General features: G+C 39.5%; 1 protein-coding gene across 8 annotated transcripts in view; it reads left to right on the top strand.

The window, feature by feature from the left end:
* TPK1 (thiamin pyrophosphokinase 1) overlaps positions 1-20,169 on the top strand; it is a 379,100-nt gene that overhangs the window by 181,119 nt on the left and 177,812 nt on the right. For all 8 annotated transcript variants that reach the window (XM_069588648.1, XM_069588649.1, XM_069588647.1 and 5 more), the window contains one exon: positions 10,698-10,793. In XM_069588648.1, coding sequence (XP_069444749.1) covers positions 10,698-10,793 — 96 coding nt within the window. The remainder of the gene's footprint in view (positions 1-10,697; positions 10,794-20,169) is intronic.

The raw sequence follows: 20,169 nt of genomic DNA, 5'->3' as shown, positions 1-20,169 counted from the left end.
TGCCGGCAGAAGTATCAATAACCTCAGATATGCAGATGACACACCCTTATGGCAGAAAGCGAAGAAGAACTAAAGTCTTTTGATGAAAGTGAAAGAGGAGAGTGAAAAAGTTGGTTTAAAACTCAACTAAGATCTTCAGAAAACTAAGATCATGGCATCTGGTTCAATTTCTTCATGGCAAATGGTTGGGGAAACAATGGAAACAGTGAGAGACTTTATTTTGGGGGACTGCAAAATCACTGCAGATGGTGACTGCAGCCATGAAATTAAAAGATGCTTGCTTCTTGGAAGAAAAGCTATGACCAACCTAAATAGCATTTTAAAAAGCAGAGACATTACTTTGCCAACAAAGGTCCATCTAGTCAAAGCTATGGTTCTTCCAGTAGTCATGTATGGATGTGAGAGTTGAACTATAAAGAAAGCTGAGCACCAAAGAATTAATACTTTTGAACTGTGGTGTTGGAGAAGACTCTTGAGAGTCCCTTGGACTGCAGGCAGTTCCAACCAGTCCATCCTAAAGGAAATTAGTCCTGAATATTCATTGGAAGGACTGATGCTGAAGTGCCAATACTTTGGCCGCCTGATGTGAAGAACTGACTCATTAGAAAAGACCCTGATGCTGGGAAAGATTGAAGGGACGACAAAGGATGAGATTGTTGAGTGACATCACCAGCTCGATCAACATGAGTTTGAGTAAGCTCCGCGAGTTGGTGATGGACAGGGAGGCCCTGTGTGCTGCAGTCCATGGGGTCACAAAGAGTCAGATATGACTGAGCGAATGAAGGAATGAACTGAATGTTACACATGTGGAGGAGCTCTCAAAATGCTTAAAGGGTAGGTTAATATAAAGTGGTAGTATTTTGTTTTACTTTGCATAATTGTTTACTTAAGAGCTTTTGAATAGCTATACTTAGTAACATTGGTTTTAAAGGGATTTCTAATCATTTCTTTTCCATAAGTATATAATTTATGAACGTTAATTTGCTTCATAATCAAAATCAATGATAACATACTTTTGAGTTTGACAATGCCTTGGGTTCAATTTTGTTTAAATTTAACAGAATCTGGACAGATGCTTTTAATCTTCAGTGAAAAACATCTGCATTGCTCTGCCTAATGTCATGTATCTTATTATTTTCTCCTGTAGCTGTGTCTCCTACCCACTTCTGCCCAGCCAGATGTCAGAATATTTTATACATGGTAATATTGGGGATCTTTCTGACCCAGGGATCGAACCTCCTCCTGCATTGCAGGCAGATTCTTTATCATCTGAGCCACCAGGGCAGTCTAAAATTAATAAATTTAGAGAAAAGGCAAGTTGGATTAGGAGAAATTTAAAACATTAGCAAGTTTGACTCTTAACGCCAGATGGAGAAAATTGTATAAATATAGAAAGCTCAATTCCATTTATCGATATACTTTTTTAAGTGGATAACTCTCACACACACACACACACACACACACACACACACACACACACACACACACACACACACACACACACACACACACACACACACACACACACACACACACACACACACACACACACACACACACACACACACACACACACACACACACACACACACACACACACACACACACACACACACACACACACACACACCCCCCCCCCCCCCCCCGAGTACAGTAAGTTCTTAGGCTTAAGCTTGAAAACTAATTAACATATGCTGAGCTGTAAAGGCTTTGTTAAGGGAATTATAGACAGGCAGTTTCCACTGACAACTGAGTGACAGGTTCTTCACTTTATATTCTTACAACTGGTTGGCTTCTGCTTATTAGCATCTCAGGAAGGGAATGATGGGACAGCCAAGGGACTTTATGTGAGTCTGTTTCAGGAATACACCTTCATTCTTGTGCTTGCCTCAATCGTAGTCCTTTCAAATTGTCTTTAATTTTCAAAGCCTGTTTTGTTTTAATTTGTTTAACATGTTTAAGGCATTTAAAAAGGGGGAGCCTATGCCCTTTAAATTTCTCTTTGTGATCCCCTGGACTGTAGCCCACCAGGCTCTTCTGTCCCTGGAATTTTCCAGGCCAGCATACTGCAGTGGATTTTCATACCCTCCTCCAGGGATCTTCCCCACCCAGGGATTGAACCCAGCGTTGCAGGCAGATTCTTTACTGTCTGAGCCACCAGGGAAGCTCTGTAAATTTCTAAGCCCTCTCCAGTGCCTCAGCGATGACTCCAGGGCCAGGCCAGCCTGCTGCTTCTCTAACTCTGCGATCTCTGGGGTCTCCGTGACCGTTTCTCTCTCCTCATTCATTAGGCTCATAGAACCCCCTTCTCATCAATTCTCCCCCATGTATTCCTTCCTTTGTTTTTTCCTTGCAGAACCTGATTGAAATAACTTTATCATAATTTTAATTTTTATCATAATTCCTTCTTATCCTATTAATATGTGATCTCCTGCAACCTGAATTCTGTCATTCATTCCAGGATACCAGCAATTAGTAGATTCTCATGAAAGTTTGTATGACTCAGGTGTCTAATGCTGCTTTTAGATACTTGATATAAAAAAGATTCACATGAAGTGCCACACAATACTTAGTATAAAAAAAAGACTTTTGTGATCACAACAATTTGTGAAATTTGACATTCTGTAGGTCCCTCTTGAAAATTCACCATGCCCAGTATCATTTTAAGTAAGTCTGCCAAAATTTTAATTTTGTTCACCTTAGTATTATACTTCTCAAGTGAGTTTGACTGTTGAGAAACTACCCTTTATCCATTAACAGTTAGGGTAAGATACTGGTTTCTGAAAGGCTGAAATATAGTTGGTTGCTTATAAGTTGGTTGTATTTCAGGTTTTCTCTACCTTTAAAGATTGGTGTGAGAAAGTCTCAGCAGAGCCTTTTTAAAATGTGTTTATTTTTTATTGAAGTATAATTGCTTTACAAAATTTTGCTGTATTCTATCAAACCTCAACATGAATGAACCATATGTATACATAAACCCCCTCCCTTTTGAAACTCCCTCCCATCTCAACATAATCTTGAAAAGAGTACTAGTCAATAATTACTTTGAAGTGTTTCCAGGATACCAGACACTTTTATATGTACTCTCACTTATAAATTCATATAATCCTTTCTTACTTTCATTTATAAATTTATGTAATTCTTTATAGTCTGAGCCTTCCCTGGTGGCTCAGATGGTAAAGAATCTGCCTGCAATGCAGGAGACCCTGGGTTGGGAAGATCCCCTGGAGAAGGGAATGGCTACCCTCTTCGGTATTCTTGCCTGGAGAATCCCATGGACAGAGGAGCCTGGTGGGCTGCAGTCATGGGGTCACAAAGAGTTGAACTGAGGAACTAACACTTTACTAATCCTTACGTCACATTCTATTAGGTTGGAACTGTCACTTACATTTTACAGTTGAATATGGAAGCACAGAGAGGTTGAGCAATTCACCCAGCTTTGCCAGGTCAGAAATGGTTTGACTAGGATCTAAGCGGGCATTCTGACCGCAGAATGCATGCACTTCCCTGGCCATTACACCGTAACTTTCTGGATGAAAAGAAGGAGTTCTCCAAGTGAAGTGAAAACCAGTTTCACAGGTTGAGGAAATCTTGCAGCTTCCTTTTGTGAGTACTCAGTTTCCCTTTTCTGTGTCTGCTGAGGTCTGAGTAATTGAACACCCCCCCCCCAATTCCTTCAGTGCTCCCTCTCCTACTGCACCCACATCCTCGCCTTTTTGGGGAGACTCGGAAGAGAGCCAGTGGAGACCAGTTCCATCCTTGGCCTGTTTGTAGTGGGTGTGAAGGAACAGCACCCAGACAAGACCAGATCTCTGGGTCCATGTGCTTGTATGAACATTATAAAGTAGAAGCGTATTCAAGCCTCCTAAGGGAGGAAGGATCTGTAGCTCTTTGGCTTGAGGGTTCCCACGACGGGCTCCGCAATCCATAATTGACTAGAGGACTCATGGGACTTGGTATATAGTCAGACTCACAGCTGTGATTTATTACAGAGAGGCTGGGAAGCAGAATCAGCTAAGGGGTAAGGCACTGGGGGAGAAATTCTGGAGAAAATGAGTCACTAGTCAAGAGTCCTTTCCCAGTAGTCACAGAGGATGCCCTTAATCAGATTGTAAGAAGTGTGATGTGTTGCCACCAGGGAAGCTCATTGGTGACTTCATGCCCAAAATGTTACTGGGGGCCAAACAAACAACAACCATAACAAAACAGGTTCTCGGCGTAAACCATGTTGTTTGTACAAAGAAGTTAGGCACAGTGAGCCAGTGTTGGGGAAAGTTGTTTGTTTGTCAGTGTGGGGAACTCTTTACCATTCAGGTCCTCCAGGACCAGTCCAGAGGGCAGCCTTGCAAGCAGGCTATAAAACAGCATTCTTGAGCCTGATGTGTTAAATCTTTCAGGCACCCTCTTCCATTGGGAACTCTTAACTCTGCTTTTAGCAAAGAAGCCATCATTTGAGACCCTGTGCTGTGTTAAAATGATGTTTGACTTCTGTTAATAGAAGTGGTGCTTTTCTTGTTTGAAATGTTTAAAGTTTTTGTTCAATGCCATGTTGAAAGGAAAGGTTATTTTACGATACCCAGGGCAGTGAAGATTATAGCAGATTAGAATGTCTCTCTGTGTTTGGGATTGAATGGAGAATTGTTGCAAGGTTAAATTACATTTATTCTTTTCTTTTATATACCATCTAGAAAAACAGAAAGAAAACACTGTATTACTTTAGGCAGTCTATTACTTAAGAGTTTTTAAGAGTTTAATCATGTGACATTCTTGCTGAAGAATTGTTTCTCATCAGTTGTCACTTGATAATTTCTACTTTGAAAAGTAGAAATGTTTTTGGAAGTCTGGTAAATAAAACTGAAGTAGCAATCTACCATAGTATGCCTTATACAATAAAGAGGCAAGTGGGAAATAGTTACTTTCGTGATAACATCTCTACAGGGTAAAAAGCCAATTTTCATACCTGTATCAAGGAACATAGATGATTTAGATTCCAATTGGCTTTATGTAACTATTCCCCTTCTTAGCAAATTTGAGAACAAGTTTGGGCTAATTTTAGATCTCTATCTTTGATTATTCAGAGTATAAGTCATTTTGCTTTATGCCTGCTGTTCTTTTAATCTGGCAGGCTATTTCTTATTATACAGTTCTGGTCAATTCAGTTTAATAAAGGATTATGGAACCTCATTATTAAAAATGTAATATATTCAATTTTTTTAAGACTCTTGAGTGTATCTCCCTAAAATATTTTTGAATGTATCCTAACAGGATGGCATCACTGACTCAGTGGGCATGAGTTTGAGCAAACTCTGTGAGATAGTGAAGGACAGGGAAGCCTGGCGTGCTGCAGTTCATGGGGTCGCAAAGAGTCAGACACGACTTCAGTTCAGTTCAGTTCAGTAGCTCAGTCGTGTCCGACTCTTTGCGACCCCATGAGTCACAGCACGCCAGGCCTCCCTGTCCATCACCATCTCCTGGAGTTCACTCAGACTCACGTCCATCAAGTCCATGATGCCATCCAGCCATCTCATCCTGGGTCGTCCCCTTCTCCTGCCCTCAATCTCTCCCAGCATCAGTCTTTTCCAATGAGTCAACTCTTCACATGAGGTGTCCAAAGGTAGTGGAGCTTCAGCTTTAGCATCATTCCTTCCAAAGAAATCCCAGGGCTAATCTCCTTCAGAATGGACTGGTTGGATCTCCTTGCAGTCCAAGGGACTCCCAAGAGTCTTCTCCAACACCACAGTTCAAACGCATCAATTCTTCGGCGCTCAGCCTTCTTCACATAGGGACTGAAAAACGACGTACAAAAAGAAAGACTGCTTCAGTAGTGGATGAGGGAAAATAGTGTGTGGGGGCTAGAATTTTAAGACACCACAAAACTCATATTATCTGGTTGCTTTATTAAAAAAATTAACAATATTCCAATTTGATGGGATATATATTTCATGTTTTTGGAGCCAGCTTGAAAGGTGATCTTGACATCTTCTTTCCTCCTCCTCTTTACCCTTGATTGACCCCTATTTCCCGTCCCAAAAGTGTCCTTTTCTGTCATATTGTCCTTTAGCACCTTAGTCCTCAGTTGGGCAAACCACTTCCAGGACCAACCTGCTTCACACTCCAGAATTATCTTTCTTTTCCCTTCCTCCCCAATGAAAGTCTTTTCCTTAATGATTTGTTTGTAATGAAGAAGGAAGTATAGCAAGTAAATTAACTCATGGTAAGAAATTCATGATGAATTATCTTTCCTAGTATTACATTTTAAAAGAAGAAACTTTTAAATCCTCATACACCAGTAGGATTATCCATATTTTCAGCCTTCCTAGAAAACACTCTGGCAATCTATCAAGGGTCATAAAGAATGTTCTTATAATTTTTCCAGTAGTTTCATTTTTAGAATTCAAGTCTAAGAAAAATAATCAGAGATAAACACTTCTACACAGAGATATTGATCAGAAAGATGTTTAATAGCCAAAAAAGTGAATTATATCATAAATGATAAACATAGTGACAATATAATAAGTTAGAAATGCAGAAAAAAGCAAGGAAAAGGATAACTAAGCATTCACTGCCCATTTCAGATGTTTGTGGATACGCTGAGTCCTCCAAGCCTTGGGCTACAATGGAAGCAGCATGCAGTCAGGCAGGTTTCATGTCTGCCTGACAGTTAAAGACTTTTCAGGTAAAAACTGGAGAAAACCAATTAAATAAAGAGTCATGTAAATTGGGCTTCCCTGGTGGCTCAGACAGTAAAGAATCTGCCATGCAGGAGACCCAGGTTCAATCCCTGGGTCAGGAAGATCCCTTGGAGAAGGAAATGGCAACCCACTCCAGTATTCTTGCCTGGAGAGTCCCATGAACAGAGGAGCCTGGCAGGCTAGAGTCCACGTGGTTACAAAGACTTGGGCACAACTGAGTGACTGCAATTTTCATAAATTATAAAGGAATTTTTCTGCTTAAACCTTCCAAAATACCCAAAGTTTATTGTAAACAGGGTTGAGTACAAAGCCTGGTAGGTGAAGAGTATGGGCTTCTTTGATCACATACTCTCTCCTTCTCAGCTGTATGACCTTGGGCAAGTTATTTAAACTCTCTGTACTCCAGTATTCTTGCCGGGAGAATCCCGGTGGACAGAGGAGCCTAGCAGGCTACAGTCCATGGTGTCGCAAAGAATGGGACTTGACCGAGGGACTAAGCACATACTTCAGTTTACATATCTTAAAATGTGATGATTCCATTTACCTTATAAGGTTATCTTCGAGATTCAAGATCATAATGTATATAATGTGACTCGTATCTCAAATAACAAGATGAGTAATCACATCTTACTTTTTATTATTGACTTCAGTGAGAAAGATAATCAATAGATCACAATTTTAATAGTCCTATTTTAAGATAACTTTTGAGGTTCTCTGATTTTTCATAGAATTAAGTTATATACTGTTAGGGCTAAAAACATCTCAGTTTATTGAAAAGCATTTTAGACCAGGCATTGTGGCTCTACATCTTCAAAAGATCCTTTTTAGGTTAGAACAAATTCAGAATAGCTCTGATTTCGACACACTGAAATTTGTAATGTCAAGCCAAGTCTTTTTCTTTCCAATTCTACTATAAAACAGAATCAATAAAATGTAGTATAAAAAATAATCCATTTTGAAAAAAAGTGATGTATTCATAAAACAAACTATTTATTAGAATTCTTATTTAAATTTCTATTTGTAGAGTGAGAAAAACTACCCAAGAAAAATGCATAATATGAGATTGGAGCTTCCTACTGGCTTATAAAATAATAATTTGTATTCTAAAAAATATATATCCTAAAATCATATATATTTTATATATATATAAGGCAATTAGGCAACTGAGAGAAATTAAAGGTAGTAGTAGTTGAATTTTATGGAAATTTTGAAAAATTCCTGTATATCTTAATGTAAAATACACATATCTAATGGAAACTAACATTGGAAACTGTTTATTAGAATGTTATATACTTTAATTGGCTAAGTCTGATATCTTGAATATCTTCATAAAGCCCAGTTCTAATGACCCCAGGCAATTGAACCTTATTTTGTATTACCAAAAATTGCAAATAAATATGAGCACATTTCTACAATTTTCTTGTCTGCGGGATCATGATAGTTTTTCATCTTTACTTTTATATTTTCCCTCTTCTGGATATTAATATGTTACGATAAGACCCAGAAAACAGTGAAAACGTCTTTCGTTGGCCAAAGACCTATGTGTTGTGTTCCATGTCTCCTTTCTAGGTGTCAAAAGTTCCCTGAGAGGACTCCTGGAGCTGTTTCTACTTCTAATGAATTTATTCTCATTCTGTGATAATATTAGGATCATTTAAACTAGTCAAAACTCTAACACTGTGGATGACTAATAAACGCCTTGGTTAGAGTTTCTAGATGTTTATAGTTACTTTAGATACAGTCTGAACTTTTCAGTGCTGATAATCTGTCTCTGCGTCCTGACTTAAGCTTCTCTGTGTGTCCATCTTAAGTTGCTGAAGCCTAGGTCTTATAGTTCAAGTAGCTTTTTTCTTAATATTCTGTGGAGCCAACTTTAGAGGTATCATAAGACCTGGGCTTCTTTAGAGATATCGTAAGAACTGGGAGGTAGTGGTAAAAGAATCTGCCTGCAATTCAGGAGACGCAAGAGATGCAGATTCGATTCCTGGTTTGGGAGGATCCCCTGGAGGAGGAATTGGCAACTCACTCCAGTGTTCTTGGCTGGAGAATCCCATGGACAGAGGAGCCTTGTGGGCCATAGCTCATGGGGGTTTTAGAGAGTTGTGCCTGACTGAGCAGCTAAGCATGTGTGAAAACCTTGGTCTTTCAGTTGTCTAGGAATTTGTTCCCATGTCATGGGAGTAAAGAAACAGGGTTTCTAAATGTGACCTGCTGATAATTACTACCCTGCTGTCCAGTTTTTTAGTCAAGTTAAACTTCTTTTTATTGTCTTAATCTACAGATATTATAGTGGGACTACATAGGTGATGTCTTGGATTCCCTTTAGCTATAAGGTTTCTTGTGGATCTGTGCTGATTCTGGGGTGATAACAGTGAAAGCAGATGATGATCTATTAGTCATCTCTTGTATTGCTATTTCTGTTTGCCTTTTTAATTTTGTTTCCCTTTGTTGGAGTGATTATTTCTCTGGTCAGTACTTAAAAAAGGAAGATAATTAATCATTGTCATATTTGGCAGTAAAATAAGATACCGCACTCTCCCACCACATTTGCCAACAGACCTTTTCATTCCTCAAGAATTTTATTTATTGAACACTTACCTATATAGCACACTGGTGCTAGGCACTGGAAACAGTAATAAAAGTATAAGGCCTGCTCTCCAGAAAGTTTCAATATAGGGATTTTGGGTTTGTTGACAATCTAATATCCTCTTCTCTGATAATATTCCTGTACGCTCTGGCATATTCTTGTGTCTTTTTTTTTTTTTTTTTTTTTAGGGGTGTTAGCCTGAGAGAAGGCAACTTCATATTCTTGCTTGGCCATTATAGTAAATTTCAATGTTCTTTTAGGGTCAGGAAAGTATTTATCGATGATCTTGTAAAAATGACATATGCATCTTTTAGTACATAATATATTTTTGAATGATGAGAAATTAATTTTTTCACTGGTCACTACATTGTAGGACAGTCATAAATGAATGAAGCACAGCTTGAGCCCGACACCTTTCAGGAGACCTTGAAGTTAAAGAAGAACCTTTAAATCTACTGAGAATGGTTTTTGGAATAATTTAAGAGCCAGTATGGGTGTTTTGTATCCTTGAGAACTCTTTGAATGGCAACTTTATATACTAGATTATATTTAACTTTCCCTTACTCAGCTGTTTGTCAGAGACCTCACATTGTTTCATTCCTGAATTAAGAAGTCCAAAGTCTCATTGTGCTCTGGTTTTACATATCTTTGCTTCTATAAGACATTGGAGGAGACGGTGTCATTTCAAAAATACTGTTTCTCGAACCATCTCAGTTCACTAGTGCCAGCAAGCTGACACTTTTGTGGCGTTATAGTTATAAATATATTTCAGTGGTTTTCACTAGGTAAAATATCTGTTGTAGAGGAGGCAAAGAACTTATAAATTCACTTCATTATGTCTGAAAGATCATCCAAGAGGCGTATTTACACAGGCATCTCTCTTCCTGCTTCTTTTTACGTGGGGAAAAAAGGTATTGTAAAGGAATTTTATAAGACAGCTAACTTGATTTTACTTAAAATGTAGTTTGTCAGTTCATCTTTAGCTGGTATTAGTTTTTCTATTCATGTAAGTAAACTTAGAAAGTCTGCTCAAAGAAACTCAACGTTTATTAGAAGTAGTTTCATTTTAGTTTCAAGTCATTTCACTGTGAGTGTATTTTATAATACTCATACCAATGTCCTTATGTTAATCTTGAATGTTATCACAGCGGTGAGTTTTAAAGACCATTAATGTGGTATTAGCTGTACTTTTTTTGGGTAGAATGATTGTCATAATCAGATCATCATTTTAGTAGTCTAACATCATTGCTGAGAGGTCCTGTTATGTGAAATAAGAAAGATAATGATAATGATTTTAATGATCAAGGTATAACACAGGCATCATAGGATATGTGTGATGCTTTCTCTTTTATAGCTCTTGATCTTGTTCCTCAGTCGACATCATTATTAACTTCTGCCTTTTATCTCATTTAACACAGGGCTGTGAAATTATCTCAACTCCTGATCAAGACCATACTGACTTTACCAAGTGCCTTGAAGTGCTCCAAAGGAAGATAGAAGAAAAAGACCTACAGGTAAGATTGATGCCTGTTTGGTGTTTATGAATCTTAAACCAAGGATGTGAAAAATCCTATTTTTACTCACCTGAAATCATTATTTGCTCTTGTGCTGATTATCTGGATTCCCTTGTCAGGTTTCTTCAGTATATGAATAAATCTGTACTTAGTTGCCAAAACATTAACATGTACACTTGAATCAGAGGTCACAGATTTTGGAAGCTTCCAGTGAGTGGTAGGTCCCTAAATGTGTGAAGTGGATCTTGTATATAGCAATCAAAACTGACAGCTCATTCTCAGCCTAAAGGAAGTAGCTGCTGTCCATCCCAAGTTGTTTTTTACCCTGCACAGCTGTGTGTGTATGTGTTTGTTTATATAGTATGTAGGCAAGACCAACAAATATGGCCTGGATTTGGCCATCCTTGCAAATTCTTATTTAAACAAATAAAATAATATTTACCTTTTTTAAAAATGAGAGAAGCGTCTGTTACTTTGCATGCATGGACTCTTTAAGATATTCAGTAGTGATTTTCACCTAGCATCCAAGTGTATAATCATATAATCACATCGTTTAGCTAATGTACACATTTGTAATTTTTAATATTTTACAGTATTTTTGACACTTGTTGAAATAATATGTAAACTTTTTATAGCCTTTATCCAGTGAAGATCCACAAAATTAAACCTGAAGCTTTGAAAGACAATTGACTTATTTTCCTGGGAAGGACAGGGAGATAAACTGAGATGCATGATCCAATGCGTTGTTTTATTAAAACAATTTTTTTTTTTTTTTTTTTGTGGCATGTGGGATGTTAGTTCCTGGACTAGGGATCAGACTCATGCCCCTTGCAGTGGAGGCACAAAGTCTTAATCACTGGACTTCCAGAGAAGCCACCAGCATGTCATTTTAAAGGAAGAATTCAAGGACACCTCTGTACATTGGGATGGTTTTCAAAAAGTACAACAGGATAGTGTTTCAAGGTTTCCTCAATAATCGTGGGAAAGGACCAATTCAGACCCGGCGCGGGCAGATCTCATGTCTGCTTCCTTCATGTCTTGGCTCCCAGTAGCCTTTGCCTTCAGTCTGGTCTCCCCGACTGTCTGCAGTGGCTGCTTCTAGCAGTTTCTTTACGCCTTCACATCAGAGGGATTGAGGGGTAGGGGTGTCACTTGCCACCGTCATTAGACCTCGGTCCTAAAATCTCTCCATGAACTTATACATGGTTTCAGCGCAGGATAATAAAAGTTACCTGATTGTCTGGGACCGGAGTAGGGAATGGGGTCAACCGCCGAGTCTCGTACAGTCTAACTCTACAGCTGGTACACAGTGGTGGGACAGCCTAGGTGGTGGAGAGCCACCCCTAATAAAAACTTGCTCCTTCGCAGAAGTTCTGGGAGATTTACTCTAAGGTATATTTACTAAGCTGGCGGAGTCGATGCTTTCCTCCCTTTGAAGGGGAAAGCCTTTTGTAACCATCGTTAGTTGACAAGTAGCTCACTCTACAGACTTACCACAAGTAACTGAGTGAACCTTTCTCATACCTGTGGTGACTTGAGCTGTACCAAATGTGCCACTTCAGCAGTCAATTGCTGTAATTATCTGTTTGTTTACGGAAAAGGGGAAACAGCCTACTGAGAGTTATCGGCTTCATCCAGACATAGCTGATGTGGAATTTCTTAGAAGAAAGTTCTAAATCTTCACAATAGTTTTGGTTTTCCTAGTGCTCCCACTGGAGAAGGCAATGGCACCCCACTCCAGCACTCTTGCCTAGAAAATCCCATGGACGGAGGAGCCTGATGGGCTGCCGTCCATGGGGTTGCGAAGAGTCAGACACTTCACTTTCACTTTTCACTTTCATGTGTTGGAGAAGGAAATGGCAACCCACTCCAGTGTTCTTGCCTGGAGAATCCCAGGGATGGAAGAGCCTGGTGGGCTGCCATCTGTGGGGTCGCACAGAGTTGGACACAACTGAAGCAACTTAGCAGCAGCAACAGCAGTGCTGCCACTGGAAGCTGGGAAGGCAGTGATGTGCATGTCATTTATTGTGTCTAATTGATAGGATCTATAAACAGTTTTCAGTCACTGAATCACAGAACAAACCATTGTGTCTCAAACTCAACAACCAAAATCTAGAGAGAGCCTCAGGCTGGGAGGAGAGAGTAGAGTAATCAGGTGTTCTGATCAGTGAAACAAACTGAGCAAAATGTTGGCCGAGCCACTGGAGACCCAGAGCAAGAGGACCTTTTCGAGGACTCCTGCATTGGGCAGAAAGGACCATACCCTCCCGCTCCCCTGTACTTAGGTTGGAGGCTGCCAGGGAAACATGTGGCCCCAGAGGCAGGTAGTGGTGTGTCACAAAGGAATTGCTGCTAGGCAAGGAGAGCCAGCTGCTTTCCTTACAGCTCAGTAGTGAGGTCTTTGTGGGGAGGATGGGAACAGGGCATCTCCGTGGCAAGCATGCTTTGGGTCCAGGGCATTCCCCTTCCTCATCTTGAGCCCCTCTTTCTCCTTATTCCTAAAATATTCTAGATTCCCCCTTCTCCTTTGCCTTAAGGTGGTTCTGTATATGTTGCTCCCTCCCACTAGAATGTCTTGAATACGTTTTGATTTTCTTGCCGAAGCCATGATGGAGTCCTGACGTCGTCACAGAGGACTTTTCAAAAATATTCATTGACTTATTTGGCTGCCCCAGGTCTTAGTTGTGGTGTGGAATCTTTCACTGTAACTTGTGGGGTTTTCATCGTGACATGTGAGCTCTCAGCTGAGGCATGTGGGATCTAGTCCCCTGATCAGGGATGGAACCTGGGCCCGTTGCTTTGGGAGTGCAGAGTCTTAGCCACTGGACCACCAGGGAAGTCCCTGAAGGACGTTCCCCCACCATCGCTCTGGGTTACACTCCGCTGCTCTACATTGCCATGCTTCCGTCTTTTCTCTGTTAAGATACCCTGAACACTTTTGTTAATTATTTCTGTTCACTAAGGCCTTTCTTCCCAGCTTGACTGTGTAGCCCATGAAGCTGAGATCAGGTCTGTTTTGTTCATGATCAAGTGGCAGCACTTTGCATATGTGATGCTCGGGGAGCTCAGGACAGCAGGAGATGATGCGTTTAGGGGAGAGGCTTTTTAGGGAAGCATAAGAAAGAAACAGGAGTTAGACGGCAGAGGGGAGAAGGTAGTGGCCAAGTACGGCAGTATGCAGAAAAGATGGCTAGCACTCCAGTGAGGCAACAGGGTAGGTTTTGAAGAATTTTAAGACAGAGAACGGTGTGATGACTTTGTTGTTAGAAGCATGGTTAGGTCAACTGAACGCATAACTCACAGTGAAAACCATACAAAGTAGCTGTTGTTCAGACTGAAAAAGATGTGTTAAATCTGAGGACTCTCTGTGGGTTTCCATCTGAGTTTATGTTTTACCTGGGAGTGACAACATTGTCTTTGATTCCATGTAATAGTAGGAGAAAAGCAAGAGTAAAAACATTAGAAAGGAAAATCATGAAAGATTTCCCTCCACACATTCTCCTAACCTCAAGTGAGATCACCATGAGGGCGTCTACAGATTTCTTCCTAAAATATACATGAACTATAGCAGAAACTCCTTTATTCTTCCCCGCTTAATAAATCTTAGAAAATTATCAAACTTTTCTGGTTTTCCACTTGTTAAATTGTAAATATGAATGTGTAATCCAAATGTCTATATTTGGTGAGATCTTCTTAGCATATATATTAAAATATCAACTATAGTATAAATGAACTAAAGTAGTATTTAATATGCTGACGAGCCATACTATGTAACATATTAAAACTTTGTAGAATTTGGATTAGGATCTGTCCTTATCCTTAAGGAGTTTACTATCTAGAACATGAGGTTAATTATTAAAAAAAGATTTCCATACATTGCCTTATTTATTATTTATTTACCTATATAAAACCTGCCCCTCCTGAACTTTTATTCCTTTGTGAAAGGCTTCTGTGATACGTGTGGCTTTTTAATGCTTTGCTTTTATGTTGCCACATTGTTTATCTGTGACTGAGTTATGAATAATACATTATCAGGATGCCATCTGATATGACTGAATCTTCAAAGAGCAGATATATTTTTTGATGCTGTGATACACATTTGAGATCGAAACCCTGGAATACAAGGGAAAACATTAAAAGCTATTGCTCCAAGTTTCAAAACATGTAAGACATACATTGTTTAGGGTGAAGCAGGAAGATATCTAAATGATAAGGCCCTAAGAATAATAGTTCTCCCAAAATGTAGGTTGGGATATTTCCTAGAATTACATGGCAATAGAATCAGTTACTTTAGTTTCTGTTATTTTAAAGAGACTTTGTATTGGACACAATTTAGGCAGAAAAGTTGATGTTAATTTCAAACTGTATAGATTTCAACTCACATTTGTTAAAACCTCAATGCCTTTTAACCCTTTATACTATGTTATTTTTATAAAGTTTTTTTAATTAAATGACACAGGATGCTGAATAAATCAAGTATTACATAGTGAAAGTGAAGTCGTTCAGTCGTGTCGTACTTTTTGCGACCCCATGAACTATAGCCTACCAGGCTCCTCTGTCCATGGAATTTTCCAGGCAAGAGTACTGGAGTGTGTTGCCATTTCCTTCCCCAGGGGATCTTCTCGACCCAGGGATTGAACCCAGGTCTCCTGCATTGCAAGAAGATGCTTTACCATTTGAGCTTCCAGGGAAGCCCTAAGTATTACATAAATAAGAGCAAATGCCTAAATTTTCTATACACAGAGACTAGTATTAAGTGACTAACTTAAATATCCATAAAAACTGTGGCGATAAGTGTTAACCAAAGAGGACAGAGTAGAAAGACCCTGAGCTTGCCTCCTCTGTGGGCCACATCAAAATGACAACTCTTTACAGAGCAACTATCAGTGAAAAGCCCTGAAGCCTACCAGAAAAGATCTATAGAAAGAAAACATAACAAGACAGGTAGGAAGGGCAGAGTCTGGTATAGTCAAAACTCATACCCCCAGGTGGGCGACCTGTAAACAGGAGATTAATTACAGTTAGCAGAGGTTTCCCCCAGGGAGCCAGGGTTGTGAGCCCGGCGTCAGGCTCCCCATCATGGGGGTCCTGTGTCTGGAAGATGAGCCCCCAGGATGTGTGTCTTCGAAGGCCAGCGGAGCTTACTTTTCAGAGACCGAGAGGGCTGTGGAGAGATAGATAGTCTGTTTTTAAAGGAATCCAGGAAAGAACTAGTCATTTGAAAGGTGCCTGAATCACACCTGCTGATCTTGGAGAGTTTTAAACTATTTTTATCCACTAAATGTTAGTATTGGACGTGATTATTTTGTAATGGACTAATTTTTTTTTAATGTTCATATGAAATAACTGTTGCTACTTATCAAATTTAAGACTGACTATATCTGATTGGCTACCTCATTATATCTGAATGGCTGAGATGGTAAAGAATCTGCCTGCAATGCAGGAGACCAGGTTCCCACCCAGGTTGGGAAGATACCCTGAAGAATGGAATGGCAACCTGGAGAATTTCATAGACATAGGAGACTGGTCCATTTTTCCCCATCACTTCATGGCAAATAGATGGCGAAACAATGGAAACAGGGACAGACTTTATTTTGGGGAGTGCCAGAATCACTGCAGATGGTGATTGCAGCTATGAAATTAAAAGATGCTTGCTCCTTGGAAGAAAAGCTATGACCAACCTAGATAGCATATTAAAAAGCAGAGACATTATTTTGCCGACAAAAGTCTATCTAGTCAAAGCTGTGGTTTTTCCAGTAGTCATGTATGGATGTGAGAGTTGGAACATAAAGAAAGCTGAGCGCCGAAGAATTGATGCTTTTGAACTGTGGTGTTGGAGAAGACTCTTGAGAGTCCCCTGGACTGCAAGGAGATCCAACCAGTCCATCCTAAAGGAAATCAGTCCTGAATATTCATTGGAAGGACTGATGTTGAAGCTGAAACTCTAGTACTTTGGCCACCTGATGCAAAGAACTGACTCATTTGAAAAGACCCTGATGCTGGGAAAGATTGAAGGCAGGAGGAGAAGGGGTCGACAGAGGATGAGATGGTTGGATGACATCACCGACTCGATGGACATGAGTTTGAGCAAGCTCCGGGAGTTGGTGATGGACAGGGAGGGCTGGCATGCTGCAGTCCATGGGGTCTCAAAGAGTCGTACACGACTGAGTAACTGAGCTGAACCGAGGAGACTGGTGGCCTACAGTTCCTGGGGTCTCAAAGAATTGGACTCAACTGAGCTACTGACTCTTTCTATCTGATTGGACTAATTACTTTTCAGTATGATAAGACATGTACAGGAAGATAGTTGTAAGATAGTCCTCTGAGAAGTGTTTTCCAGGGTACTGTGATGTCTTCAGTAAAGTCCACTCTGATGAGCTGACTATCTGTGTCAAGATTTCAGTCTTATCTGAAGCCAAACAATAAATCTGTTGTGTGTGTAAATGTCTTCTAGAGAGGAATAAATACTATTTACATTAGAGAAACCGCCTTAAAGTATCATAGTAAACATCATCATTGATAATTCAGAGCAGAGTAGATAAGAGAGACATGAAAGCTAAATGAATAAAGTCCAGAGTATCGTTAATAGTGGTGCCCCAGTGTCAGTTTTAGTTGTGACAGATGTGGCATGTTTGTATAAGATGTTAGCACATCATTGACCAGGAAACTTTTGCAGAAACTAACACCTGTGGCCAGTGATTTGTTATGTGAGTGTATATTGAAATACCTCAAGCTGCAAAAGATATTTTAATATGTGTCTGGTCAGTGAGTTAACATCAGTGGGAACTGGTGATTGGTATTGCTACCTGAACTATCTTCACGACTTTTTCCCAAATCTCAAATTATTTCAAAGTAAAATGTTTATTCAAAGCATATTTCAGTGTCTTCAAGATGCTATAACCAGAGAATGGTGTTATCTTCCTATGCCACACCTCATAGTAAAATAGAACAGGAAGGCATGAACTTCAATCAAAATAACTTTCTGTGGACTCTTTCAACTTTAAAGTGTTTCCTCAGAAAGTTTCAAGTCATGTCTGCTGCCCGTTTAGGCAGTCATTGGGCATGAAAACCATGCCTGCTTGAAAATCTTAGCTAGAAATTGGTGTTTTTAAACTACGTGACAACCCAGATCCTCTCAACCATTGCAGCTTTCCCAAGAGACCGGAGTACATTAAGACTCAATCAAAGATGTGATTTTATCAGGCTTGACTCTCGACGGAGTAGCCCTGTTTGTTCCTGTGTTCCCTCCTGGCCCATCACAGGCCCATGGTCTTCCTCACCACCTGCGTTTTCTCCCCGCTCTTCTTATGTTGATCTGCTGTCACACCTGCCTTTTTCTTCTATCTTGTCTCCCTGGGCCTCAGTTATCATTCTGTGCCATTAACGCTCTAACTTATGTCTCTAATCCTGAACTTCAAAGCCCTATTTCTAACCACTAACTGGAAGGCCAGAGGAACTTCATTTCAGTGTAAACCAAAATTCATCATCTTTCTCACAAAATCTCATTTTCTCTTTCTTTATTTTCTGTCTCATTCAATGGCACTGCCATCCATCCGCCTGGCAGAAACCTGAGAGTAACCTTATATTTTACTATCCTTTTGCCATCCCTCAATGGCTAGTTGCAGTTGCTATAATCCTACAGATATCTCCTGTGCCCACTTTATTCCTTCCAGTCTTGCTGCTGCTGTCTCAGTTCAGACCTTTATCATTTCTTACCTGGGGTATTTGACTAGTCTTCTGTTTGTCCCATTCACTCCATTCCCTTACTGAAATTTATAGCCTCTGTTTTAAATGGATATCTGCTTTAAATCTTTTCTCCTAGTTACTTATTCAATAAATACTTGTTCAGTGAATAAATTTATTTCCAGTAACATCAAGGCAGATTCCAAAGGACACCCTGGCAAACCTTAGCTGGCATGTATCTTCTGAAAGAATCTTCTCAGTAGCAGTTCTGAGACTAATTTTCCCGTGACACGTGTCCAGATTCTTTACATTGCTTGTTATCTGTACCAGTTGTAAAGATTGAATATGTTTATTATGAAAAGTATTGGTCTCCAACACACTGTAATTAAAGGTTATCTCTGATGCTTGGGGTAGGCTGACTTTCTTTCCGCTGCATGACTGGTTCTTGAAGACTCAACTCTCTCATCTGTGAAGTCAGAATAATAATCTGCACATACCAGGGAGTTATGAGGCAAAGCACTTACTGCAATGTCAGCCACATATAAAGCCCTTCATAAAAATATAACAGCAGCAGTGATGGTATTAACAGTCATGTATCGTTGTGCACCTTAGCTCTTGAGACCTTTTATCAGTTCAGTTCAGTCGCTCAGTCGTGTCCAACTCTTTGCTTTTATAATATTTTATATAATAGGGTATATTTTATGTAATATATTTATAGAATATGAATATAAATTTTTATGTAAATATAAAATACTGTAAAATATATTTTATAAATATTTAATTTAGTAAAATATAGTTTATATGTAATAGTTATATATGGGGCTTCCCAGGTGACTCAGTGGTCAAGAATCTGCCAGCCAGTGTAGGAGACGTGGGTTTGATCCCTGGATCGGGAAAATCCCCTGGAGAAGGAAATGGCAACCCACTGCAGTATTCTTGCTTGGAAAATCCCACACACAGAGGAACCTGGAGGGCCATGTGTTCACAAAGAATTGGACATGACTGAAGCAAAGGAGTATGCGTGCATGCACAGAGTTATATATAATGATGTTTATCTTATAAAATATATACTTTCATCTGTTTTATAAAAATTAACATACATATAATAAGATTGTTTATAGAATATATGCATGGTTAATCTTTTGATTTTATAATAAGTTTCATGGAGCAATATGATATTAAAATTAGATAATATTTTTAGCAATCAGACTAAGTTTATAGCTCTGGTTCATCGACTCATTTCCTTTTTTTTTTTTTTTTCAAATGAAAGTTTTTTAAAAAATTGAGGTATAACATTATGTTTCATGTGTACAACATAATGGTTTGATATTTGTATAAATTGTGAAATCATCACAGTAAGTCTAGCTAACATCCTAGCATTGTTTCTTTTGGACACACTCTAATTTTATGAGATTTCTTGCACTATAAGACATGAATGAATATTCAGGACTGATTTCCTTTAGGATAGACTGGTTTGATCTCCTTGCTGTCCAAAGGAGTCTCAAGAGTTTTCTCCAGTACCACCAATCAAAAGTGTCAGTTCTTCAGTGGTCAACTTTCTCCATGGCCCAACTCTCACATCTGTGAGAGGGCTCCTCACAAGTTGCTGTGTTTTCCAGGGGAGGTTTTCAGCCTTCGGTATTCCTGGGGAACCAGTGAGAATGGGGTCTGTCTGTTAGGTGGTGGAATCCGC

The sequence above is a fragment of the Ovis canadensis genome, chromosome 4 (genome assembly GCF_042477335.2).
Source record: "Ovis canadensis isolate MfBH-ARS-UI-01 breed Bighorn chromosome 4, ARS-UI_OviCan_v2, whole genome shotgun sequence".
NCBI classification, from domain to species: Eukaryota; Metazoa; Chordata; class Mammalia; order Artiodactyla; family Bovidae; genus Ovis; species Ovis canadensis.
Note: the sequence above shows the minus strand (reverse complement) of the source record. Positions and strands in the feature narration are given on the sequence as shown.